The sequence below is a fragment of the Bombus fervidus genome, chromosome 2, assembly GCF_041682495.2.
Source record: "Bombus fervidus isolate BK054 chromosome 2, iyBomFerv1, whole genome shotgun sequence".
Taxonomy (NCBI): Eukaryota; Metazoa; Arthropoda; class Insecta; order Hymenoptera; family Apidae; genus Bombus; species Bombus fervidus.
In genome coordinates, this window is record NC_091518.1 from 13,685,553 (window position 1) to 13,712,836 (window position 27,284).

General features: G+C 42.2%; 1 protein-coding gene across 2 annotated transcripts in view; it reads right to left on the reverse strand.

The window, feature by feature from the left end:
* Nucleotides 1-27,284, reverse strand: part of Pdk1 (Phosphoinositide-dependent kinase 1) — a 407,223-nt gene that overhangs the window by 132,790 nt on the left and 247,149 nt on the right. Inside the window, exon 4 of one of the 2 annotated variants that reach the window (XM_072022061.1) lies at nucleotides 818-865. The exons of the other annotated variant lie outside the window; for it this stretch is intronic. Coding sequence (XP_071878162.1) covers nucleotides 818-865 — 48 coding nt within the window. The remainder of the gene's footprint in view (nucleotides 1-817; nucleotides 866-27,284) is intronic. 2 annotated transcript variants of the gene reach the window in all.

Below are 27,284 nucleotides of genomic sequence, written 5' to 3' on the forward strand. Positions count from 1 at the left end.
TCATGTCCAGATTAAATTTGTTTACAAAATAAGCCGTGATAAACATTAGAGTTTCACGAACACGGCTTATCGAGTTTAATTATTCGTTCGCTATAATTAGAGAAAACAGTGGAATAATATTTACTCGGTAATAATAGGAACAATTTAAAATAACTACCGCTGCTGTGATGTTGGAAAATTACGATTACAACGTCGGTCTTCCGTCAGACTAAACTTTAGTCACTAAACGAGAAAAAACAAACGATCTTCTGACTTTTATGTTTCTAACTGTTTCAAATATGTAGGTTATCGAGAGGCCTGCTCTTTGTCGCGTGTTCGCTATAATTAAGAAAAAAGTAGAGAACAAAATCACCGATGCGTGATAAATACATTAAAAAATAATTTATGTGATAGAAATTCTCGAATTCTTTCTCTATAAGGTGCTATTAATTTTTTATTTTATGTTCGTATAAGAAGACACCTTATTGCCGTCGCCTCGTGCAATAAGCTAGTAGAGTTTGTAGAATTTGCAAAAATCCTTAGTGAAATCTTGGAGGACAAGATAAAGGATAAAGGTGATACCTCGGAATTCGTCCTCTTGGCGACACGTGCGTTCATTTTGCGGCTTTCGAGAAGCCACGTTTTTCAATATCAACGCACACGACCGTACGATAAAAGTAAATAAGTAAACCCTATACAGTGTTCGAACAAACGTGACTAGTTTTCTCGCGTTCGCTCTTTTGTCTAGCACGTTTTTCCGAACCGATCCTCGGGGAAACGTTCGATATTTACCTCGGAAGGGACAACACGGAAATAAAGTAGACTGGGCTTTACTTACGATTACGGAATTACATGCAACGCTAGAATCGCTGTCCGCGTCGGAATCCTGAAAGGAAGAACAGAAGAAAGTGGTAAATTAGATATTACTGTGTTAGGAAAGAAAGGAAAGGAAATTGAAAGAAAATCGAACAGAGATTCTGATTGAGAAGCGTGAACGAATTCTGTTTATTTGGAGTTAGTCGATGAACTTACGCTGTGGTTTATGATTGTGGTTTAAGCGAGAGATGGTGAAACTTACCTTTCGTTTAAGAAAATTTCATTATAGCTTCGAAGAGACCATAGCGGTAAATTTAAGTATGAATGGTAGAACGGGCATATTTTAACTGGGATCTCCAATACCAAATAACTTAACAAATACAGTAGGCTAAAATCAAGGGTCTTAACCTAAGTCCATCACTTCCAAACATTCCTATCTTATCGTGCGTAAATGTAGTAGAAGTCTTATTAAATAAAGTTATCATAGAAATTGAAGTAGTGGGATTTGTGACGTGCTACCGTTTCGAGACAATAGAAAATGATCAAAATTTGCTTTTGCCCTGATCATAGTAGTCTACACTGTAAATATCTATTCCTTCGGCAAAGGGTTTAGTCGTGTTCCATCGAGTCGCAACTAGACACCCGCGGAGGATCCGTGAGTGCGTGCAAATAAGGATCGCGGCGGACGCAAGCGCGGCGCAATTCGACGCAACTGAACGCGATTCAAAGTGGTAAGGAATGGCCTGGAATGTATTTTCGGTGCGGCTGTGTGGGCAGATAATAAGGCGAGGCAACGCGCAATAAACGGATTTACGGTGGTTCGCGGAACGCTAGGATTTCGGGAACCGATTTCGCGGACCGGTTCGTGGATCTCGAGCAGGAACGGCTTGGACAAATCGGCACGAAATCGTTCCCAGCTTCGTTGAAATGGTCCGAAACTTCTTGAATAACGTGTCAATGACTCAATGGTGTAAGCGTGGAGAAAGAAAATAAGGCGTTGGAGCGATTTACAAAACGTTTTTCTGTTAGAGATCGGTATTTATTTCTTCCGTTTTTCTGGATATAATTTTCAAAAGATTTCAAGAGATTTCATTTCATCCGTAGCTACAATTCCACGGAAAAAACAAGATTTTTTCAAGGAACAACTGCCGCTTTTGCGACGCGGTAAATGTGGCCGCGTCTAAAAATTGATTTGCATCGGCAAACGATGTGGCCGCGCGCGTTTAACCGCCCGCCGTGTGGCTTTCGTAAATCACCGCGCGAATAGTTTCCCGGAAAAAATTGGCCGCTCGTTTGTTGGACGCGAGATTGCGTAAATCGAGTGGCTCTCGATGAACGCCACTCTAAAGTCTTGGCCTCGTTGTAAAAGATCGCTCCGCTTTCGGGGAACACGAATTCGCGGAAAGAAAACACAACTGTGCGCGTTTTCCTCTGATTTTAGACACCTTCCCGACCTCGGTTCGGTGTATATCCGAAACTTCCTCGTTTGCTTACTCTCCACGTCTGTGTTTTCACTGCTTGACCCTCTTTACATTCCAAACATATAACTTTTAAGGCTACGAGCTGATGACGTAATTCTTAGAAATCTAATTACAGTGTTATCACGGTACATTAAACGACAGAGATGAATTTACTTATTCTGTAGGCGAGAGCTCGAGAAACTTTCGTATTCAAAAAAGAAAAATTTGAAGTATCTCGTTAATTCTTTGTCTCAGATCACGCGTTACTTATTTTTTTTTTTTTTTTATTTGGAAAAATTTTACAATCAATTCTCATTGAGAATTATAAGTAAATTATTCTGGCGTGGTACTATATAACTTGAACAATAAGTGTTTATCGTACGTTTGATTCTACGCGTTATGGTTTTAATTTTTTTCGAATCTGAAGAACGATAGATGAATCGCTTATCCCTATTTACGAAACTATGTTTACGAGACTCTATTCGTCAGCCATTGTCGTGAAAGAAGTTTGAAACGAGGCCTGGCGTGTTCCTCGAATGCGACACGGACACCGATTCCTAGATGTACCCTTGCGCGTTATCTTTCGCAACTGGTTTCACTTATGCAAATAATTCTACGGTAGAGAAGCGGGTTGCGAACGTGTCGAGGATCCGATTGCAAGAAAATTAATTATCGCTGCCGGCTTTATCCGATGATCGGCTCCGTCGATAGATTTATTCGTCCTCGAGCGGAGAAAATAGGTGTTTATTTTACGAGTTGCAAACGCGGGCGCCACGGCGGCGAATTTTTCAACGGTTGCAATTTGCCGGATGACAAACGACTCGTGGAAGACTCGTTCGTTCCTTTGCATTTTTAATGATTCTGCAGAAGCATTGTTACTTTAATGTTACAACGAAAAACGTCTAGTGTACATCGGTGGAAGAAGAAGTTGCAGCCATTTCTTCGAAAACTATCAATCTTCCCGAGCGAAAGCTGAAACAATGGCAAGAATCGCGGACGATAAATCAATCTTATCGAAAACAAATTCTACTAGAAACGAAAGCGGAGAGCTGCTACACGTTATTGAAGTCGACTTCGGTTCTACGGATAAAACAATTTTGCAACTCATCAACGGCACTTCGAGCCGCGGTATTGGCCAGCGGTAGAACAGAACTTCGGTAACGACGTTGCACCAGAAAATATCAGGCCACGATAAAAATGCAGAAAACGCGCAAAAGAATCGACCTCGTTAAAACTACTCGCTATCCAAAGCAACCGAAGAAAGAAAATAAGAATGGATACCTTAATTACCATACGGTTCATTAAAATTCGCAACAAACACAAAACATTCTAGAAGCGTCGCGATAATAAATCAACCTTGATACACATCAAATACTAGAAAAAATTAAACACAAGCTTAACGACGAACGAAAAGGTTCGATGAATTCTCTACTAATCTTGGCTGCTAATGAAACCATCCTACGAAGAACCGGATGATCTATGCGGTAGATTCTAGGGAACCTTAGCGAATACATGTAAACATCTCTGGAAGGGGCTAACAACGCACGTGCGCGCGCGGTGGAGAAAGCGGACACGGTCGAAATAAAGATCGAGGCCCGCGGATCCGGATAATCGGATGAAGCCGTCTGGCCGTGCTCGGAGGCCGGCACGGCGGCGGAGACGTGATGGATGAAAGGTGTTCCACTTATGTGGATTCCGTTGCGCGGGATGATGAATGAACCGCGGCAGCCGGAGGCACTCGAATTTCAGCATCGGACCACGAGCAAAGAGCAAAGAGAGCGTGGATCTACGAGACAACGACCGCTGTGATTTCCAGCGAAGACCAGAACGGGCAGCGGCTTTCTGCGTGTTGGTCAGGATCAGCTTCTATCTGAACAGACACGTTTTGATAGGTAAAGGGGGAAAAAAGCGATAGACTATTTTTATCCAGACATTTAGAAATTATCCGAAACAAATTTGACAAAATTAATTTCCGATCTGCTAATGGAAATTCCATGGTTCAATAATTTGTCGTTTCAATGGATGATTTGTTAGTTTGAATGTTAGTCAATTTTTGAAAGAACCTATGCAGATAAATATAAATAATAATTCGACAGAGAGGCTTGTGAAAGGTTCTGACGAAAGTGACGAATTGTTAGTACACCAAGTACGAGATCGAAATTAATCAACTCACGCAATTTCATTTCCAAGATTCGATGTACCAACGTTCCTCGGAGGGCCAACTTTGTTGTCACGAGTCGCACTTCAACTGAAAGCTGTCGCAAAAAGTATTTGATTATATGTTATCGTTATACAAAGACAACAAAGTCGCGAAACAACGATAGAAGAACGATGCTCATTCATTTACAATCGCTACGCTTTACAAAAACACTCGTCTTATTTCCGAGTAAATGCAATTACGCAGCCAACCCCTATTTCTCGTTACACACCCACCCCGAATAATCAACGAAAAAATTGCAACAGACCACGTTCAGACCGACTTACGTATCCATCATCGCCATAGTGAGCAGTTTCTGTGCCGTAAATTATTTTCCGCAATCGTCGAATCTATTTCGACGAAAACTGCCCTCGCGTGACGTTTCGCCGCGCGAAAACGATCCGTCAAATTATTCGCCACAACGAACGAATCGCTGCGGTGTCTAACAGTATCCCTCCTTTGATGGCGAAGGAACTACGAGTAAGGCTTCCCCATTATTGCCGGAAATTCAGCATTGGCTTGACAGATTGGTTGTTCACGCAACTTAGCATAGCTGAGGTGTACTACAGGCTGCGGAACATGTCGTCGCGACCCGCTAAGGTTTCAGTATTATTGGCTAACCGATAGGTTACCGTGTCAATCTGTCTAGACTGACGCGTGTCGCGTGATCGATAACCAACTGCTCGCACTAGTCCGCCTTGGATCAACTTCATGTCGAGAAAAAAAAATCCTGGGGCCGAAGATTCTGCGGATACGTTTAGCATTCTCGATTCTTAAATCGAAATAAAAATGTCTACCTACTGTTTGAAGTAAATTGTGGAGCAACGTTTAGGATCGAAGGACTGAGGTTGATCGAGTACCGCTGATCATTGTCTTATTATGTTTTCGGATAGGTAGAGTTCAAAAGTACATGGATTTATTTTAACAGCGATTAATATAGCATATGCTAATGACAGTTTTTGCCAGTATTAATACTTCAAGGCGGACAAAGTTTATTTTCGACTGGTTCTTTGTAAAACGCCAGAACAATGAAGGCCAAACATGTTGTTTTCCATCCTCTGTTTGCAGCAATGACGCACGTCGGTAAAGACACTTCGGAGAAACGCGAGATGAAACGCGTTTGGAACTTTGGAACACTAAGTTCAAACGAGTTGCAGAGACAATGTTGCTTTCACCTTGGCGAATGAAACAAACGTCGATTATTAGCGCGAGGAAAAGTCTTTAACGAAACAAAAGGAGAAACCGGTGGAAATACTTAATAGAGAAGATATTATTTGAAACTTATAATTTTGCTAGAGCTTTTAGGGATGATGTACGAGCGACGCATTTAAATTACACCGCCCATTTTCGACAGTAAACGAAAAAGGGGCGGAAATATTTCGGGCGATAAGGCAGAAAATTTTATCGTAGTTGGCCCGATTATCGGCCAGTCATACGCAGGGCGAAGATTGAAAAATATTTAACTGGCCGAACGAGACGGAGATAAGTTTAAATACCGACGGGCATGCTATTCAAACAGGAGGCAATGTCGACAGACGCAAATGCCTGGTTAAACATTTTTGACAAGCCAGCTATCGGTCCGCTTAAAGTATACCCAAATATTTTAGACACACTTAAGCGCGTCAAAATATCCAGAAATGAACGCGTTACAGCGTAACCGATATTCAGGAATATTCCGTAAACGACCAGACGAGGTGAAAACACGACAGAAGGGGTCACGGATGGTGTGCCAAAAATAGAAAGCCGAGATTTTTGCTCGATTCGTGGCCCGGTCGCGAAAACAAACATCCGTGTACGAGTACGTTAAAAAAAGACGAAGAGGAACCGTTAGAGCAGATGTAAAAAAAATATAGAAAACAAGGAAAAGGAAATGAGGAAAAATACGAACGAATCGAGAGATTTAAGTTCAGAGAACTGGAGGAATGTTAAAAGACAACGCGTCGTGTTTTTTTCTACCAGTTTTTCCGGATAGAACGTGATCTTTGACGGGATCGTTGACTGAGAGTCATCGGAACGATACATCACATGGTTGGAAAGCCATCGATGACGTAATTCATAAATATTCCCCGATAATTGGTATCCTCCATTGGGATCCGCTTTCTCCCCTCTGGCCGCGGCCGGTGTCCGGGAAGCGCTTAAGAGATTAAACCGGACAGTTCAAAGTTCTTGTCTCCGTGTAAACACTTTAATGGAGGCCAGAAGCGGGTGTGCACCTGTTGCGTCGACCGCCGTGACCGAAAAATATTTCAAGCCCATCGGCCGTCCTACCGCCTCGCACGGAGTCTTGCTTTTTACCGTGGCTGGCTATCTGTTCGGTCTGTTGGTAAAATTTTCTTGAAATCGCATGTTCGCTTCGCTTGTAGCACACCCTTCGAATATCTTTTTACGGGGTTGCACCGAAGGATACAGAAATTCGTGGTGATCGAGGATAAAGAGGTGGAAAATAAAGTCAGAAAGGAAGCTATAAATTTACGTGTTTCTCACATTCGTCGTAGTACGGGGAATTCGGTAATCCAGAGATATTGATTTCTCGAATCACAGCTAATTTGTAGATAGATTCGTAGATAGAGATATCAAGTGTCTCTTATTTTTAACACGATTGCGGTAATCGACGTTTCGAGTCGTAAATAATTCATATGACATCGATTACTTTCGAGGAAGCGTCCAAGGAGCAGAATTTCTGGCGATTCTCGTCGACGATGTTCGATCGCGTCGTAAATTTCCTCGTTATTAGCTTTCATTATCTGCTGCGCGAGATCTCCGATGTTTATTCGCCAGGATATTTGAAGAGCGAGGAAAAAGGAGGGAACGCAGATGTCCGATCCGTGTGTACATATATCCGATCGCGCGACAAAATTGTAAACGCAGAAATTATGCAAACGGAGAGGCAGATAATTCTTGTATATTTATAGACGTAATTACACGAAGTGCTTTTTCCCCTCTGGCGGAATAATTTACGATGATTCTTGCGAAACCGCGATCCGCGGTCAAACGTAAATCACGCTCTTTTCGATCCGTCCTTTGTTCGTTGCGGCCGCCGTTATGTATATTTCTTCTACGGTAACAATGCGAATGATGCAGCAATAACTGTAGATATATTATTTATCACTAGCATCTTGCTTATGAATAATTACGTAATTAATTAGTCGTAATATAAACGAGGTACATAATTGCAATGGTCAGAGCGTAAAACGCGTGCGTAATTCGCCATCTTCTGGAACCAGAAAAACCGTTCTCCTTTGAGAAATGAATTACACTTTGAAGAAATGATGAAGTCGAAACGAAACGGTGGGAGAAAATAAAAAGAAGGGGAGAAGAAATCGCGGAGGATGAAAAAGGCGTTGTCACGTGAAGAACAACAACGCGAGAGTTTGGCGATGATGTAACCGCGAGCATTTCTCGATTCGAGCTAATCGCTTTTTCGACATTCGTCGTTCTGGTAATTGGAGGTATTAGCCCGGCTGATAAATCGACCAGTCACCGCGCAAGAACGAAAGCAATCGAGAGTTTCAGATTAGAAGCGAATATTTGGAAGGAGACTCATGATCTAAATTTGTTGCGACGATCGAGTTGTTTTCGGACTAAAAAATGTTGTGCCAGTGGGCTTATCAACGTCACGGTCGAGGATTGATCTTCGATACAACAGGAAAATTGTCAGAAATGTATGAAAACATAGGAAGAAGAGAAGTGAAAATTAACAGAAATCTAACGATTATTTCGATGATAAATCATCCAACAACGAAACCGGTTCCAGTCGATTTATTGACGATTACAATACGGTATTTCCAATCAATGAATTTCAGAGTACGCTGAATCGTAATCTCGTAGACAAATCATCTGCGTTGCATGTTCAACTCCTGATTTTGATTCTACATGGAACGCGTTGCACGTTCCTCGTGTGCATGTCGTATCGTGTGCTTGTTGATACCTAAGTGTTAATCGCAGATTGTGGTTACTAGCGTTTAGTAGAATGACTCTGGAACTTTTGACAAGTCCCTGAAAAATTATCTACAGTCAAGTATTTTTATTTATAGCTCATAGACTAGAGAAATTTATATACTGTTGCACAATCATGACTAAGATTTGATCCAGAGCATTGGTTTATCGCGTTCCAAGGTAATTTCTTTGAAAGCGTACGACAACAATCTCAATCTCGAATCTCACGACGATTTCAATCTGCTTTTCTGCCAGTCATCGTAATTTAACGTAGTAATTTCGTCGCTATGCGTATAGATAAAGCGAACATAGTGATCTCCTAGTTACGACTTTGCTGATACTCCGCGCTACAGCTATCGGTAGAGAGCGAACGTCATGGCAAACGTTGATGACAAACGCTCATCGTCGAGCGGCAATTATCGTGCAAAATCGCTCGGGAAATTAATTTCGTTGAAGCCGTTCGTGCTCGTGCCTCTCGATAATACATCAACTAATAGACCAACAAAGCAGCTATCGCCGCGAGATATCGCTGGCCATGATCGTCATGAAAAGTGACGTGTCGGGATCAGCGCGATAAGATCTTTATTGTTCGACGACCACCGGTGCACTTTGCCCGATACCAGCCAGTTAGAAAGCACCGTATAAAACGCGAGATTAAAGTGTTTTGATCGTGACGCGTGCTACGCAAATATTCGCGCAAATATTTTGACCACTGAGTCAACTACTGAGACCCTTCTTCTTTCTTCTGTCTCTCAGCTTTGACCCTATGTTTCATATCGATGATGTTTCGCGTGGATTCCATACTTTTTCACCTGATCTCTATTGACTCGATTTATCATGCCGATATAATTCATGTCGCGATACGATCGATCTTATCGACTCTATTTATATCGATAAGACGCGTCTGTTTTGCGCATGAAAGTACCTAAAGTCGCATATTTTTGTTTCGATTAGCAGGTCTAGAGACGCAGTAGGATTCTTTGTTTCAGAACCGGCCGATATTTCCGACATCATTATTAAAATATGCTTGAAAATATTCAAGACGTTCGTAGCCTGATTTGCAATTCACGCGTCATCGAAATAATGTCCGAGGATTCGTGACGCGATCAACGACGAACGTCAACGGAACTTAATTACTTATGATTCCTTTCGATTAACATCTGGATTACAGAATTTTCCAGTAGGACGTCAAGCCGATGATCCCAGAATGATATTTCTCCATCGGTGACAGTTGTCGTCGGGTGTGCAGGATTAGTATAATCAACGAACGAACCACCATAAGTAACAATCGATGGAATATGACGCAGACCTTTGTACGGCTTTCAGTTGGAAAATCTTCCAGAAGTTCTATTATAAACGATCGAGCGACATTTCGAGACTTCGGCTAGAGAGAAATCTATTATGTATGAACGATTTCAAAGAATTAATTAGTAACGAATTCCACGATAATTTATGCAAACGTATTCCGGGGCCGAAGTTGGTCATGCTTCTGCTATGCAACATTCCTGCATAATGATATCCAGAAAAGCAGAACCGATTGACGCTTATTACATAACGTTCAACTGGAATTCCGGATCGCAACAAGTAGCGTGATAGCGCGACTGTTAAATCGGCAAATTAACTTGAAACGCACGCGCGATTTCTGTAACCGAACATCGCGTTCTTCGACTCGAAATATTCACAGAACCTACAGAATTCCATCATTCGAATATTCAAATGTTATTAAATTTCCTTTCTTCTTTTACCAATTAATCGAGACCTCGATCTTAGCAGCAAAACAACAACATCGAAGACTCGAAAAGCGGGAAACGCGCGTACGCGTAAAAGTTACTAGCCGTAAATTTCCGCAATTGTTTTTACAGAGCAGCGTTTGCGGGTTGCCGAGGATCGACAGACAGGTCGATCGTTCGCGCTATTGGCTCGTTCCAGCCGGCCATTCGGAGATTCGACTCGTTTAATTTCAGGGCCGAGTTTGCGGCTCGTTAGCACGCCCGGAAAATCTGCAAACAACCACGCTGGAACTTTTCAGCCGCGATTAATTCTCTGAAACTCGACTCTTCCACTTACTTGCTCTCCTTTTACGATGTATCGATCGCTGACACCGCGAGAAACGTCTGCCACTGAAACTCTTCTCGGTGGACCTTCCGAGTCATTTTATTCGACCAACTTCTCTTTCTTCTATAAAACTCTGGTAAACGAATAGATCGGACGTATACGATTGGATATCGATGCGTTAATGAGATCGATCGTTGATTTTAAGAGATAACTCCGACATAACTAACTGCTGACGCTTTGTTGATATATAAACGACGTTCCATTATTTCACCGTGGAACCGATAAGGATGGAATCGGTGGTAGATTACAGAACTGGGTAAATGTTTACCGATGTTTGTCTACACGACACTGTTAAGAAACAATTTTATTGACAAATTACCGACATTCCTCTGTACAAATATGATTCGGTAAACAAGTAACAAATAACAAAGGAATTTGATATGAATGTAAATATTTTCTGTTTCAATTTTCAACCCATTTCGCTATTCCCATTCAGCCAAAGTTTAAAGTAGAAGTAGACGAACAATTTCCACTCCGTTTTCTCCTCGATTCTCGACCACCGTCCTACTCCAGGGGACGACGAGTAAACATCTACACCGGTGCGCTAACAAACGTTAAATTCTCCACGGAAAACGGTAATTTGGAATCGACTGGCGCATAGGAACCAACGAGGCGAAAAATTAGATCGAAGGCTAAAGAGTGGGTAATTTTCATAGATTTTCACCGTGAATCCTCCGGTGCTATTTTGCCTCTCGCAAACATGTCTTGGAGCATGAGTAGCGTTCACGGCGACATCCATTATAAAATAATCTAGCCAACCGGTCGCCGTGTAATGCCTGCCCTAAACGCCATGAAAAATGAGTTACGACAAGAGAATTGTGTAAGCTCGCAATTATGTAAATAGACTAACGAGGACGGAGATATGCGCGCCCTCTTCCACTCTTTTATCGGACCTCCCGCGTTTTTCTCGCTTTCTTCCTCGCCGTTTCTGATCCCCTGATGCATTTTTACGCGTGGTGCGTATCGTCGTTAAAATAGTAGAGAAAGAATGACACTCATGGGGGCGTATAAGCAACAACCGAGAGCCGTAGGTGACGTAGACCGTAGAAGGTTGAAAGAGCATTGAGAGACAATAAAGTTGGCTGCGAGTAGGTGGCCAAGCGAGAACATGTAGGCGACTACTAAAGCAAGGACGTTTCTAACTATTGCGGTTTCGTTGCTAGATTGTCGAATGTACGTACGTATGTCCTACGCGTTAGACGTTTAATATAGGATGGTGTAGAATATTCGGCTTTATCGCCGAAGAACAGATTTGTTCAGTAGCGCAAAGCACGATACTTGGAAACAACTGTTTCAAATTCCTGTCCCTGTTCTATCGTAGAAATCGGAGACTTTCTATTTTAAACTTTTCGTAGAATTGTCTATGGAAAGTATGCTGATATCCGATATTGGACAATTTCTATCATTCCTATTCTCGTTGACGGTCTCGATCAAACTTCATCAGCAACGTTCTATATATCTACAATTCTACGTGTCTTTCAATAGCATTCGGATAATCATTTACGTAATCGCTCTCGGCCACAAGTCTTTCGTAGTTTAACTTGATCGAGAAACGACGAGTTTCGAAGTGAGTTGACCGCCACTTGTCGAACATTCGTCGAGCACGTGAATCGAGCATCGGTCAACCGTGAGTCGAAGTTCGAAGAGCGGAATAGGCCGAGAATCGCGAAAATCCAACGGAGTTTGGATGACGGTAAGTCGAATATCGGTGAGACTGACATCCGGTGCCAAGTTCGTTCGACGATCGGATCGAAGAGAATCCGATCGGGCGTCGCTGTCAGAATCCGATCACATTTGCATACAATCGACCGTTATCCGGCTGCTGGCAGGCCAACTAATTTGCATGGTACGTCGTGCTATCGTCACCGTGGCGAGTTGATGACCGATGGAATGCGCGCTCTTGGAAAACGTTGTTCTCTGGAAAAACGGCGCCCACGCTCGATCTCCACGCATCGTGCTGTGTGACTCGATCAGCCACTGTTTTTCTGGTAGTTTTTCGAGCTCGTTGCATATTTAAAATCAATTGGCAATTCAAGGTCGACCACGAATGAAGCCAAAACAGTGTTTTGCATTCTTCGTCCTTAAAGCAAGATCATATGGCGAAGTAAAGATAAGGGGCAAGGTGACAGAGTGTGCAGTTAAATGATATTGCAGAATTTTCCCCTGCATGGGCTCGAGTGGTCGATTGGTTTTACACGCACGTTTGTTCGTGGAAACATGGATGCAACGAGAATAGAAGTTTTATTTTCGACGATAACGGTGCGTTTATTTCTGTCCGGGAATAATAATGATTAACGAGCGGAATTACTCGACCAATTTTCTGAATTAATAGCTCGTAATTTATTTTATTTTTAAATTCATAATAAACAACGTCGCGTATAAGCTCGCCACGTTTCGTTCTGGATCCATGTAACTTGCAACTTTCTTCCACACTCGAAAGAGCAACCGGTTTATCCAGTCCGTCGAAAAAGGTTGAAAGGAATATTTAGCTTCAACGAGAACTTCGCATTCCACGAGATTCAAAAGTATTGGATATTTCTGACTACGAGTCGTGTATATCGGGCGTCGTGTTCGCAGTGCCTTTCACGAGAATCGAAACGTGAACCATCGAACGGGAAACGATATTATTGTTCGGTAATTAAGAATAGAAACCGGTGAAATTCGTTTGAGATGCCGTTTAATCGACGTCGGATCGACGATTAACCGCGATTTCGTTTCGGTCGCGAACGACTGGAAACCAAGCGGAGAAATTCGCGACGAAACTGGAGTAACGCTTGCTCGTGCTTGCTCTTGTGTTCGCGCGCGCGCGCTTGTAAATACGTAGAGAAGTGAAAGTAGAAATGCGCGGGTCTATAGAAAGTGACATTATGCAGTTATGCGGGAACGAATACAAATCATAAAAGTAAACGAAGCCCGCAATCGCGTTTCGCGTGGTTTCCCATTCTATAAACAAAACACGAAACGACTGCTTAGCTTTGGGTTAATCTTATCAGTCGGAACGTCTCGGTACCGTGCGTATGCGTTGATAACGTATCATTCGCTCGTTTATATGCACTTGGGTTGACAAAAATGAGTGAGAACGCGTTCGCTATTGAGCTGGATCATCGTGGAAAACCTGGTTGTTCTTGTTTGCGTTCGTTCGAGACATTAGACAACAACAAAAAAAAAAAAGAAAAGCCGGAAAATGAATTCGCGAGGTAAACGAATTAGAATGGCCATGACGTCGATGGCGTGATAATTTCGAACGATTTCGATAATGATTCCGTATCGAGCATCTCTAATACCATTTACTTCAACCATCGACTATGGAGGAGAACTTTGGAAGAAAGTTTCGCGAGCGCAAGTTTCCCTATTTTCATTCCATTCATCCTCTTTCCCTGCCATTTCTCTGTCTCTCACCATCCATTTTTCTTTCTCTCCTGAAATTACTTGGTCATTCGTCCCATCTTTTCGCAATGCCCGTGTTCTCCCACTTTCGTGAATCCACCTCACGCGATTTTCTAATTTTTCCACGATCATCCCTGCCATTTTCTCGTCGTACGATCGCTACGAGAATTCACCGCTCCTTTTTAATGGATCTTGTGTCCAATTGAAAATCATTTCTGCGGAGAAGCATGTTGAGGAAGGTCGATCGTAGAAAGTAGAAGATTTACAGGATGCGTAAAGGAATTTGATTTCTAGGAAGGGACGATCGATGGTCGAAAATTTGATCGGGAGTTGAAGAAACGAAGTTAGACCTTCCTGAAAAGGTTTAGATTCGTTTCGGAGTCGGTGAACCAAACTGAGTCTTCCGCCCTCGCAATCAAGTTTGCACGACGTTACAGGATATGCATGAGATTTTCCAATATTTTATTTCGTTTATCGGTTCCGTGGGCGCAAAGATTGCGTCTGTTGCATCGCTTGAACGTCGCCCCTTCGCCTGGACGATGTAAACGAAATTATCAAGAATTCTATGGAATCAAGGACTTTGCGCAAGCAATACGCGAACGTTTACCGATACGTTACGATCGAAATATACCTGAACACGCGAATGAGAAAACCATCGTGAGTGAAATATCTCTTTACGAAGACTAATTGTCGATGCCAGTTTTTGTAATGCCTGGTCGATATCTATAACAATGAATAAAGCGAGCCGAGAGATCGCCTCGAGCGATAAAACGGTAAAAACCCGCGCTCATTTTAATTTTCAACGACGCGGCGTACCAATAATTCATTAATATCGATACTAATTGCAAATGTGGAAACCGCGAAGCTTATCGACGGTGGGTAATAAATTTGCATCGTGATTATACCATGACCCCGTAAATATTTCATTAATAATGCTCTCTTATTGCAGAGGAGCTTCCCGAACGTAGAATACGGTTGACATTAGAATACTTAATTTCTTTTTTTCGAGGTAACACTTTGTCAACGACGTATCTACCTATTAAGCTGGACGATTTGTATCTCTCAAAAGTGTTATTTATCGTATTTTCTGTATTTTATAAACATATTCCAAGAAAATAGCTCACATGGAGAAAACAAGGAAAATATCATTGAACGATAATTAGCTGATAAAACAACGAAAATAAGGAAACTGACGCACCACGATAAAATATTCGAAGAAAATCATTGATGTATTAAGCGGTTGTTAATTAGCAGTTTATTGCAGCGGAGAAGAAATCGGGAGGAAAACGACGAACCACGGCGAGAAGGGGAAGAGGTCTGGACTTGAATTCAAATCGTGGAACATTCTGTTGGAACGGATCCTCGTCGAGACAACGAGATCGGTCGCTTTTTCTTGTAAATTTCAACGACGTTACGTCACAGTCTGGATTTAGCTTCTGGATAATTTGTCCTAATGGAGTCATCGTTCCTTTCTCTCATACAGTTCCAACTCGCGGATGCATCGGGTGTCACTGTCAGCCGTTAAAATTAATTTTAGTTTATATATAAATACCTTTTCCTGTTACGGAAATTGCTCGATTATAGAGAAGCAGAATGTTGAAAATTTCTTCTTAATTTCCATATTTTGTTATCGCAGTACCACACCTTTAACCATAAAAGTTTGAAGATGTTAATGTCGACAATGTCTTTGTTCGCCGTACTACAGGCAACTTTGAATATGAACTTTGTTCAGACACTAGATGTGAAGGAGCAGAATTTGATAAATTGAACCGTAAAGTTTAGTTTTAAACGAGATATGTCTCTCCATAGGCTCAAAACTTGCACACAAACTTCCAACACGATATCTTGACATAGTTCACGAATATGAAAGAATGTTAAACAGAAAAACATCCGACGTAACGCGCCTCCAAAAACACAGCGTATAGAACTACGAGAAAAATTAAAATTTTTAAATTTAACATATTTTTCAACGAACAACTCTAAGATTACGCGAAACCTTGAAAACACATTATTCGCCAAAACTAAACGGACCATTGATTTTTCCAAGATGTCGACCAGACGGGTCGCGTTGATGGAACTTACGGTTGGTTTTTTTCGACGATCTTCCAACGACAAGCTGATCGATTACGTAAGCGAGGCGATTACGTAGTTTCCGAAAGCCCTGTTCGTTCGTGATGACAATTACCGGACGAGCTTATCGCGAGGCACGGAAAAAAGCGGCGAGTGAGTTTCTCTTCCCCGGGGCGGCGACTCTTCAAAGGGATACGCAAAAGGGGTGAAAAAAAAAAAGGAGAAATAAGAAACAGACGTTTTCTTTGTTTACCAAGGAACGTTTTGTTCCTGCCCTCGGGCCAACGCAACGAAGGGAGGTGTTGTTTAATTTTTCGCACGTAAACCCGCTGCAGTCATCCGTACCACGTTCGAAATTGTCGTGACAATGGTGTTTGCTCGGGTTTGCGGCGAGCATTGCGAGCTATTCCTCATCGATTTGTTTCATTCATTTCAGAAAACAAACGAGCGTAGGGGTTAATTATCGCGGTGAAAGAATAGCGTCCTGTTGTAGTTGGAGTGAGAAATGTATTGGTTTAACTCGATAATATATCTGTCACCCATTATTGAAATAAAAGAATGATCGGGTGAATAGAATAAAGCGGGTGATTGAAAATAGTAACATTTTTTAAGAGTTTTTGAAAGCTGAGTATCTCTCGATCAGATAATTATTCGCATTGCAACAGCGTAACGCGTGTTTCTTTATCGTTACACGAATCCTTCATTAATCCAATCATCATCCGTGAAGAAAATGTAGATACAAACCATTGAAAAATCAATAATCTCCCTGTCAAAGAGAAGTTACAGAGACAAGCAATATACGATGTAATTGCATCGCGGTGAAAACTCTTCGGTGCATCCCCGATGCTGATTATCTTTGTAAAACAGAATCAAAGCTCGAATGCTGTATCAACGATTAATCCTTCAGGGGTTTAGCCACATTTTTTTCGTTGGCACATATTTCTTTCCTCGTGTCTTTCTCCATAACTTTTCAGACAAGAGTAAGAAAGATATTCATTAACGATCTTTGACAATAATCGGTACGAGATAACTCGAATCTCTGTGGAGATATGAAAGGTCATAATGGATTCCTTTGTAGCACGTTTCGCCATGTAACGTGTCAGGTACATCCTGGAAAGCTAGAAAAGTGGAAGTCTACGAGCTTGACTTCTGTTATCTTTATTAGCCCTTTTGTAGGCAACAGAATTCTCATTATCAGTATTGTTTCTTTGATTTCATTTGATATCAGAAATGATTTTTTCTTTCAAAACCTGGCAACCAGGACTATTATCAAATACAATCAACACAAAGACCATACGCTCGTATCTAGTCTAACGCTTGGGTTATGCTTATCAGTGCATGTTCCAATGAATATGTCATCCGTTGAGAAAGATAGAAAGGTATCTATCTACGCCGATATTTTTTCGATTAGCTACATTGTATCGAGACTTTTACCTCCTCGATCGTTTCACAGTTCATAGCCATCTGTCTCTCTCGTCTTATGTTTCTCCTTCGTTCACATCAATCGTAGAAAGAAAGTAAAATTTCCCCGAGGAATATTTAACGTATTTCACTGGAGGCAGTCAGTCTTGGGCGCAATCCTTCGTATCGTGGTCCGATTGCTTTCGATTTCGCGACGATTTCGAGGGTGGAGCCGGCGGCGAACAGCAGCCACGAGCACCGTCCAGGCATTTCGGGAATTTTGCCAATTAAAATCGACGAACGAGAGTGTAGGGGGGTTGGCCGATCGGTGGCCCGAGGCCCTCTCGATGTAAACGGTACTCGGAGGAATGTCCTTGGGTACGGCAGTTTCGCTAATTGAAATCGATTACCGGGCCCGGGGGCATCGTTTTTCCGTGGCACGCTCCCTGTTCCCCCAAGGAGGAAGCTGACTCACAATTACCGGGCCACTCGCTCCGCTGCTTCCCGGGTATTCCCATTTTCCGCGGAAAGTGCTCTCGCGCGCGTTACGTCCGATCCACGCGGCCGAATTAACTCGTGTTTTTCCACCTTCGAGTCAGCCCCGCGAGACATCTGTCGCCACCACCTTCTCACTGCCGACTTTTTTTTCTTTTTCCAAGACTCGTCGTCTTTCGATTAACCTCGAAACTCGTTCGAGAGGAAAAGTCGTCTGGTGTGCTAGAAGGAATAAATATTATTTCGAAGAAGTTATTCGACGATGGATGGATGACGTGATCGGCAATAAATTGAGCGTAACTTCAATTGTAATAAACGAAAGTGTATTTACTAATTAAATCGTAAATTGGGTCCACCTAACTTTAATAACGATCGATGGCGTGACTTCGTAAGATTTCGTGCAAAGATCATCGATTCATTTCAAAATGAATACCTTCTGTCTTAGTATACGAGTAATACTAATATTGCTTGTGGTATCTAATACAAAGATCATATCACGTCGCGCAAGCCAAGTATGCCGCAGTACACGAAGAGCGTTTCGTGGCAAGCGACCATAGTCGTTCGCAATAGCGAAAGGGTTAATAAGTCTAAACCGTTCATTAAAGGTTTCCTTTACGCGAAGTGGTTCCCTAATTAGGTGGCGTTAGGACCAACATCAATTAGAAATGGCCTTTAACGAGAATTTAAATGTCCACTCGTCCCATCGTTTTCCTACAATATTCAACGATATGTGGGCAAACGGTGTAATTTAGGCATCGACACAAAATCAATAACCCTCCTCCACTTCTGAACAAGTAATTGTATTTAAGAATTGGCTTAAAAATATTCCGCGTGTATCTCTCTTCGAGTCAATGACGAAACAATTGGACGTAGAAACGAAGATTCGCGGTATTCGAAATTCGAAAAGACGAGAGTATCGAGCGTGAAGGCGAGGTTAACCGAGGCAATTATGCGAAGAGGCCGGTGGCATCCTCGAACGCTTTCGCTTTATCCCGCGATCTTAGCTAGAGCGCGGGGCTTTCCCGGCGTGGTTGACGATGTGCTTCGAGCAACTGGTGTCCAATGACGGGGCGTAAAGGCAAGGACCTCTTGAATGTACTTACATTTTGAACCTTACATATGCTCACCTTCTCGAGCAACCCATCGTCGCGGTAAGCTCCCTGGCTGCCGCTTCCTGTACACCGATAGCTCGGCTCGCACTCGTGTGCCTGACAAATAGGCGAACCCGAATGTGTGCGTGCTCCTGCTCCGTGTCTACGTACACCGTATCGCTGGAAAGAGAGGCGAGCCACAGAGATGAAGAAAAAGAGAGAGAGGCAGAGGAGGTGGTTAATCCGCACATGTGTGATGACAATCGTGAACCACCTGTTGAACGGCACCGATACCCAAGGCACCTCTTTACCTGGCCTCCGTTACAAAAGGAAGCGTCGAATTTCGATCGGACACGATCGAGTACTTTACTTTGCCCGACTTCTCTCGATTCGCATCGGTTCGATGACTCGCCCATTTCCTTCTCCAATCAATTAATCTCTGGCTCGCCTCGACAAATCGGATTCAATCTGGATCGATTCGACAAAACTCTTTGATCATCCGCTTTGTACCTGCTTGAAGGAACTGATTTGTATCGATCGTTATCTTTTGTTCGTTTATCGAAATTGAGATATTTTGAGGAAATAATTATAATTCCGACAGTTTTCTTCGATTAGCACAGCTGAATGCTTAAATGGAGGAAACTACCATTTCCATTCAGAGGACGAACTTTAATTACAGTTTCCAAGCTTGTTACGTATTATTCTACGTAAAACGCAAACACTCGGCACGAAACATTTACGAAAATTGATACACATTGTGGTACTCGATTTCCACCTAAATAGAACAGGTTCACAGGCTTGTGACAATTTTGAATATTAGCCGCTATACGGGTCAAACGTTGTTTGGTCAAATTCGACGTTACTGAGTGTCGCAATCTCCGACGTACTCCCAAAGGTCCTCTGACTACTTAAAATAGATCGTATCGTATACAAAACGAAGACGTTCTTTTAAAATGGAACAGATTGCTAAATGGAAAGTAGTCGAAGTCCTAAACATTATAAGGCTAAGCAACAAACTTATTAGCTTCAATTTCTCGTTCGCGAATGATGCGTGATTAATGAGCGATCTAGTGATGAAGGCGCACGCCATCGAGGAATTGAAAATGGACGTTATCTAAATTCAAGGTATAAATCCGCGAAGATTTACGATCCGATGGAAGTCGACGCAAGATATCACAGCAATTTCGGTGCGACTCACGTACAGATTGAGGAAACGTATTAGACGAGCGAGATATAAATCTAACCAGGTATTCCCTGTCTGCGATCGTTTGAATCTCATTAACACGGTGAATGTGAAGGTCGAACCGAAGGTTCAGCAATCTCCGCGAAGTTCTGCGACGATGACGTTATGTAATTGACAGCGAGGGTAACTGAATGATTAATGGGTGAATTTGTTGTAAGATCGATTGCACGTGTGCCGAACAAAATGTCAACCGAATCAGCGAAAGTCGTAGATTTCTTCATGATAGTTTCGTAATGGAACATTGCGTGCAAGTTCTAGATCTGACGTTCGTTCGGTTACCGATTATTATGACCTCACACGCTGGAAAATTTAATTCTTTACTACTCGTTTGGCCTTGTGAAATAATAGTCTCCTTAGCAAACAGCACGATCGATTTAAAAGCATGTTAACGACTCGTACGTTTCATATAATTTTCAACTAAGAAAATACATGAGACCGGTTGTGATATTTTGAACGTTAGAAGACGTATCCTAGTGGCGATTATGAATCCGTTCTTCGAACGCGATTTTCAGACAGCCGCGAAATCGGGATTAAAATGCAGAATTTGCCGTGCATGCATATACATGAGACACATAACAGGTCGGTGGAATTACACGAAGAATTGACGCACGTTCGCGGTTAAACAAACGACACAATAGGCGAGAAGAGCGTAGAACACGAGGATCGTGGAAATTTTCGAGAGGCTTTCGTAGAGCGGCCGAAATACACGCGCATTGCCTCGTTTACAGAACAACAGACGAAATCTTGCGTGTTCAATGTATCTTACTTGCTGTTGGCATTTACGCGCGACTAAAAATGAACTGCTCTGTTTTTTAAATAAATGTTGGTTAAAAATTTTACACCCAGATATCAAGTTTAAACTTAAGCTTCGGTTAAAAATTCAAATTCTAACCAATCTCCAGCCCATCAGAGATTACGCAAGCTTCGATCACAAGAGACATGGACAATGATAAAAACCGTGCTTATTGTCGATATAATGACGTGAAGCGTTATAATATCTCGAGTAGGTGGACGAGGACAAAAAGCAGTGCGTTTTGTTGGGCATTCGCGTATCATCGGCCGCATATCAGCAGGCATACGTTCGTACGTACGCACAGGTGCATCACTAAACACGTGCAACGGCGCGTTGCTATTATCACCGTTTTCTCACGACGCGTACGCGCGTATTCCGTTATCGAATGCGCACCGTGGCCTAAAGCCTTTTATGTCAAATGAGAATGAACCAACACGGTTTAGCGTGTCGTGTCACGACGTCCACCTCGACGACAGCTGACGAAGCACGCGAATACCGTTGCTGTTATCGTCGACCATGCCATTATGTGTTGAACTTTTCACGCCAACAATTTGAACTTTCGATTCTTAGTTGCTTCTTGTGTTGTAAAGTATATCCTTATATACTTATATTAAGTCTTGTTAATGTCACAGGTAAATTTACTAGACGTCGTAGATTCGAATCTGTTTGCATTATGTGTTCTCAAGGATAATGATGGCTTATAAGAATTTACAAGCCTTCAATCACACTGCATTTAATAGTTTATATCTTAAAGAACGACTAAAAAATGTAAGACCAGTTAGATGCTGTGTATTTCGTTGCTACTAAAGGTTGAAAATAGGACACAATTTAGAAATTTGAAAAAATTGTAATATAAGCATTTAAATGAAGTAGGGCGCTGATGGTATAATAGAAGCGAAATAACAGAAATAAGGAATATAACGGCGTGTGTGAGGGTGGTAGGTCGCTGAAAGTTACAGACACGCGATCCGGAAGTTTCGCTCCGAGTAAATTACAGGCTGCCGTTCGTTACATGTTACCATGTAAGCGAGATTTTTGTCGAAAAATATTTGTAATCTCAACATAGGAGGGAACATGGCACTGAGGAATCGACATATTCTCAGAACTCGATTGCTAATGACGCAAATCGCGTTTTTTAGTCCTTGAGAGAAAACAAATACGAAAAAGAAAATAAAAGTAGAGGAAAATGAAACTTCATGCGATGACGCAAAAGGAAAGAAAAACAACGATAATCTAGAGATAAAGCGAGTACCTGTACGATATCAATCGCAACAATCGCGCTGGAATTTAATAAATCGTCTTGCCCGCTATCGGTTCTGCGAAGATTAAACGCAATGGTGCCCCGGCATCGAAACGAAACGACGCAGTATTGTATCGCAGTATCGAGATGGCTTTCAAGATTTTTTACGTCGAGCAAAGAGTTTATAAATGCACGAAGATTTCTGTAAACTCCCATTACCGAATGGAGGAAACAAATCGCATTCCAGAAACCACTTGCCCGATTGATCACTTTGTATCGTGCTACGACGTCAAACAGCCCGCACGGGTTCTTTTACTAAAATATACGCCGCTACGATCGCGGTAATGGTGCAAAATTACTGTATCGCGTTGTAAATTGCGCTTACCGGCGAAATCTGGCAATTTCGGATCGATCGGCAAGCCACCAGCCTCGTCTGTTCGCTATACTTGGAAACGAGGCTGTTTACCTCGAAATTGAAAACTTTGGAAATGCTTATGCTGGCTTTTTTCATCGGTCGAGCGGTCCACGGTGATAAAAAGCAATAATGTGACCAATGGTGCTAAATTCATCTTAAACATTTACAACAAGCATGATTTCCTTTTAACTCTGTCGCGAAATTTTATCTTACTTTCGTCAAAACATTGTCAAGTTTGCAGAAAATATAAAAGGACATTGTCGATATGTAAGATATCTCGTTTGAAGTTTGATGTTTTTCTTAAAACAAGTTAAAAATCTGTTTCGTATGTTCAAACTGGAACGACATTTAGGTATAAAAATTCGATGAGAATTCCAATCAAAGGTATAAGTCTCGCAGAATTCGAAGCATACATTTTTTTGAAAACCCATTAGGTACCTGCTATTCAAACTTCGAAACACCAAATACACGCAAAGGGGCCAAAGTGGTGAGAAGCCGAGGAATTAAAGATATATCGGAGCGCGACACGGGCTCCGTGAAAATTCCTAAGTGGCATGTGTGTGCATGTGTGCGAGTGTCGTAATCAGTCCCTTAAAGGGGCCCAAACACGGCGAGTCAATATTGGAGCAGCCTCGTTTTCCAGCTCCGCTCTCTATCGCGTTGCTGTCGCTCGACCTGTTTAATCAGACCAAACGAGCGCGCACCTTAATCGTCGCAGGAATGCGCGACCGCGCTCATTTCTTCCGTTTGTTTTTCATTTAGTCAGGCCACACGCGAACACCACCCTTACTTGCCGCGCGTTATTCTCTTTGGAAACCACCCTGCCGATTTTTCAGAATGTTTTAAGAAGTTAAGACGAACTTGGAATTATTCGATCGTGATGAACGAGTAGAGGAAAACTCAAAGAAAGGATATTTATCTACTTAAGGAAGAATAAAGTTGGAAAAGTTTGATTGGAATATGAATTTGATAATTTGGTAATGCTCGGTATGCTGCAGGAACAGCTGATATTTATCAAAGCAGGGGCGACGAGGCGTATTATACCGCGCACGCGAAGAGGAAAATAAGGCAAAAATTCGCGATAACGAATGCGTCGCAACGCGACGCACGCCCGGTAAATCTTTAGCGCGAGCAGATTATTCAAACTTTCCTTAATGGCCTCTTACAAAATGCCACGACCTTAATCACCGCCGTATAATTGCGCGACCTCCGTGTTCAACGCAAACACCTTGCCATCTGTGAGCTGGGTTTCAAAAAGTATTTGCATCCTTGTTCCCTTTCCTCGTTTTCTCCTTTTCTTCGCACTTTTTTCTCTCCTCTTTTACTTTTCTTCTGCCTTGAACTAACGCGGTATTCTCTTCAACTTTCCTCGGTGATTTAATTTGTTCGTGGTGGAATGATTCGGAGCGGTACGTCGCGTGGTACGTTCGGAACAAAGCAAAACGAGTCGAAGCCGGTTGAAATGAGACGACGCGAGTCAATCATCGGTTTAACGTCACTCCCTGATCGCAAGACAATCGTAATTACAGATAGCATTTCGCAGAAGATAGCTTGATTAGATTTTAAGTAGCAAACATCATCGCTTCCTGTTTCTTTGCTTTGCGTATCGCGCGCTAATGACGCTTTAATGGCGTATCGGTACGTTTGCTATCCCTGCTTCGTGACAGTTCTGACAACCCTCGTGTTTCTTTTATTTCTTCCTTTCGCTTCCCTTCGTTTCTCTTTCTCTGAGTAAATGACTCGATTACTTATCGATAGAATGTCATTCTTATCGGCATTCTTCCAGATTTCTCTTTGCAGATATCTTCCACTTTCGAACTGAATGATTATTTCTTTCTTTGCATATTCCTAAGATTATCTTGATCGCACGCTTATTTTCTTTCTAAGTAATCTTCTTTTTACTCCATCTTTATTTAAATAAACGGGTGAAATATTTTCTGTCCATATTTCTTCTGCATTCTTCCTGTCTCATTTTTCACCCTCCAAGGGAGCCGCGCGTTTTCCCAGCATTCTACCCCTTGCGAGCAAGTTGACACGAATTCAGGGCACGATTAGCGTGACTTTGGATGTCAGAGAACTGTTATTGGATTACCGCACGATGTAATTAAGGACACCGATGGAAATAAATCTTTTGTCTTAGCCAGTTGGTAATTTGCGACAGATGCACGAGGATAATCCGTAGGTAACATCGTTGATTCCGTTTATTACGGACTGCCGTGCCGTGATATTTATTTTCAGATTTGTTTAGGCTATATTTCTCTGTCTATTTAGCTCGATGGTTGACGGCCGTTCTAATAGCTTTAGGGAAACATTTGCACGGAATTTAATTTTTCTCTTTTATGAGATTTAATTTATTTTATTGAAACTCTAACAAAGTGTTCGAACGCTTTCGCGAGCCTGTGTACAAAACCAAATACCTCGATTTATCCTTGCAATCAAACGATGAAAAGTTTTCAAAGCCCGTCTCAGGCTTTCTACCAGAGATTTACTCGCAAACGAACCACAAACTTCGTTCAACCCCGTTTTCAAGCGTCACGAGGCAAAACAGAGCGGCAGTTGGCGTAAATTGGGGAAATATTTACAATAATCCGGACGAATTGCGAGCTCTACCTGGTCATTTCGTCTCAGAGGAATACGTGTTGCCGGATCTGGTGGTTCATGGAATTTCCAACGGAACAAGAAATCCGGCCAGTGCATTCTCTTCTTTATCGGTCGCACTTATCGCGTCGCCGTAGAACGTGGTCCCGGCTCATTTCGAAAGGAACAGAAGGCCACACGAAACGGAGTTCCATTCAGAAATTCCGGTCACGCTCGCAAAACCGCGCGTTTTTCAAAACCACAGCCGGTAGACCGTGAACGCTCGATGCAAGGATTAACTCGATGTCTGACTTATTTCCTTCGATACGAGCTTCCAGCTTATCATTTCTGTTAATGAGGATCTGTCGGCTGTATATGTGAAATGTTTATAACCGATTCTACGCAAACCGTGAAAGTAGGCTTCTTGAGAAATTCGTATGTAGTAGCTCGAGGATCTACAGTTAATCAAATACACTTTGTAGCGAAATTTCCATGTGTACTTTTGACTTTTCACTCGAAGGTAACCAGGAAAAGTAATCAGAAAATTCCGATGGTCACCTCGCAGAAACATATGAAAATTCAGAGAAAAGAAACAGAGCGTCGATGAAAGAAATCGTTTAACCGTTCGGTAGGCATAGTGTATCGAACGCAAACTAGTTGAAACGGTGAATAAAAAAGAAAATAGAAAAGAGGCTGTCAGTTAGAGAGACGCTGTTTCCTGTCTGGCCGCGTATATCGAGGAATCCGCGTTCGCGGGGACCTTGAAAGGCACGCGCGGAATCCGGCTCCGCTCCGTGGCGTACTCGCTGTTCGCGCGCGTTCTCCGCGGCCGAGCGGTTTCCTGCTCTCGCGAAACGATACGTACCGGCTGGCCCGCTCGTGATTAGCTGCCGTTTCGAATTAACCGGCCTCCTATCCGCTCGTTAAAGTCTCGCCACTCGAAATAGTTGCAGGAGATTCCTTCACGCTCGCGGTTACGCAATCGCTGTCCCAACTCGAGGGAAACGAAGAAATTCCCGCGTTATCGCACCGGGAACATCTCTTGGATTCTCGTTTTATTAAGCTGTTCTTTCCAATGAGACAGAATTAGGCGTTGTCTCTTAAGGTATTTCTATGCTCCTTCTTGCTTGTCGTGGAACGAAGCTTTCGAAAGCTTGAAGCAGGTTTCGTTGGTAAACGGTTGATTTTTAAAACGATCGTGAGGCGTGGAACTTGTTTTGAGTATTTTTGTGGCAGACGTTGGACATCGGAATAAAAACGCTGTTGCTTTAAGTATAATTATCAAGTGATCAAACAAGTCTTTACGACTTCGATCGATCACTTTGCGGAAGCATTTACGTGGAAATTTCAAAAATACGCGTTGCATCGAAGGAATTTCTTCATCCTTATACTGTGCTGAAACATATCGCGCCTTTCAAAATACCCGCATAAAACGAGCTATCGATACGCATTACGTTTACGCTCTTACGTAGAGAACATCGAAGTTGCGTTTGTATGACGTTTCCGCTTGCGAAGATAAAAAAATAAATAACCCCTTACGACAATTATTATTTATGGAACCTCATTGTCAGCGTGTCTTTATCATATAGGTAATAAAGAAACGAAGAAAGTTTTTTCAGGTTAGGTAGATGTGTATAAATAAACGACGCGGTACGTTGTAAAAGTTTTGTCTGAATGTATAGAAATTTACAAACGATGCTTTCATACTGATCTCTGGAAATCGAAATAATTAGCATTCGCAAAAGATTTTCCAAGAAACATCATCGCAGGGGATATTTGCGGAATCGTAATTGGCCAGAACGATCTCGTGGAAACCGCGTTTCCTTCGCGGAAGTGTTTCTTATCCCGGGCATATTATTAGTTTTGAGGAAAGTACATTTTTTTCCTCCTTCACGGTCTAATCTTTAGACGTTCTGTATCGCGAAACTAGTTACGGTCTTTCCTCGTAAGATATCTTCCTTCCTCCTAACACGATTTTTGAACGACCTATATACAAATCTTTTAAAGATTTTTAGATCTCACCCGTTCTTCGGACCATTCGTAAACTTGGAATATCGTGTAATTTTAAA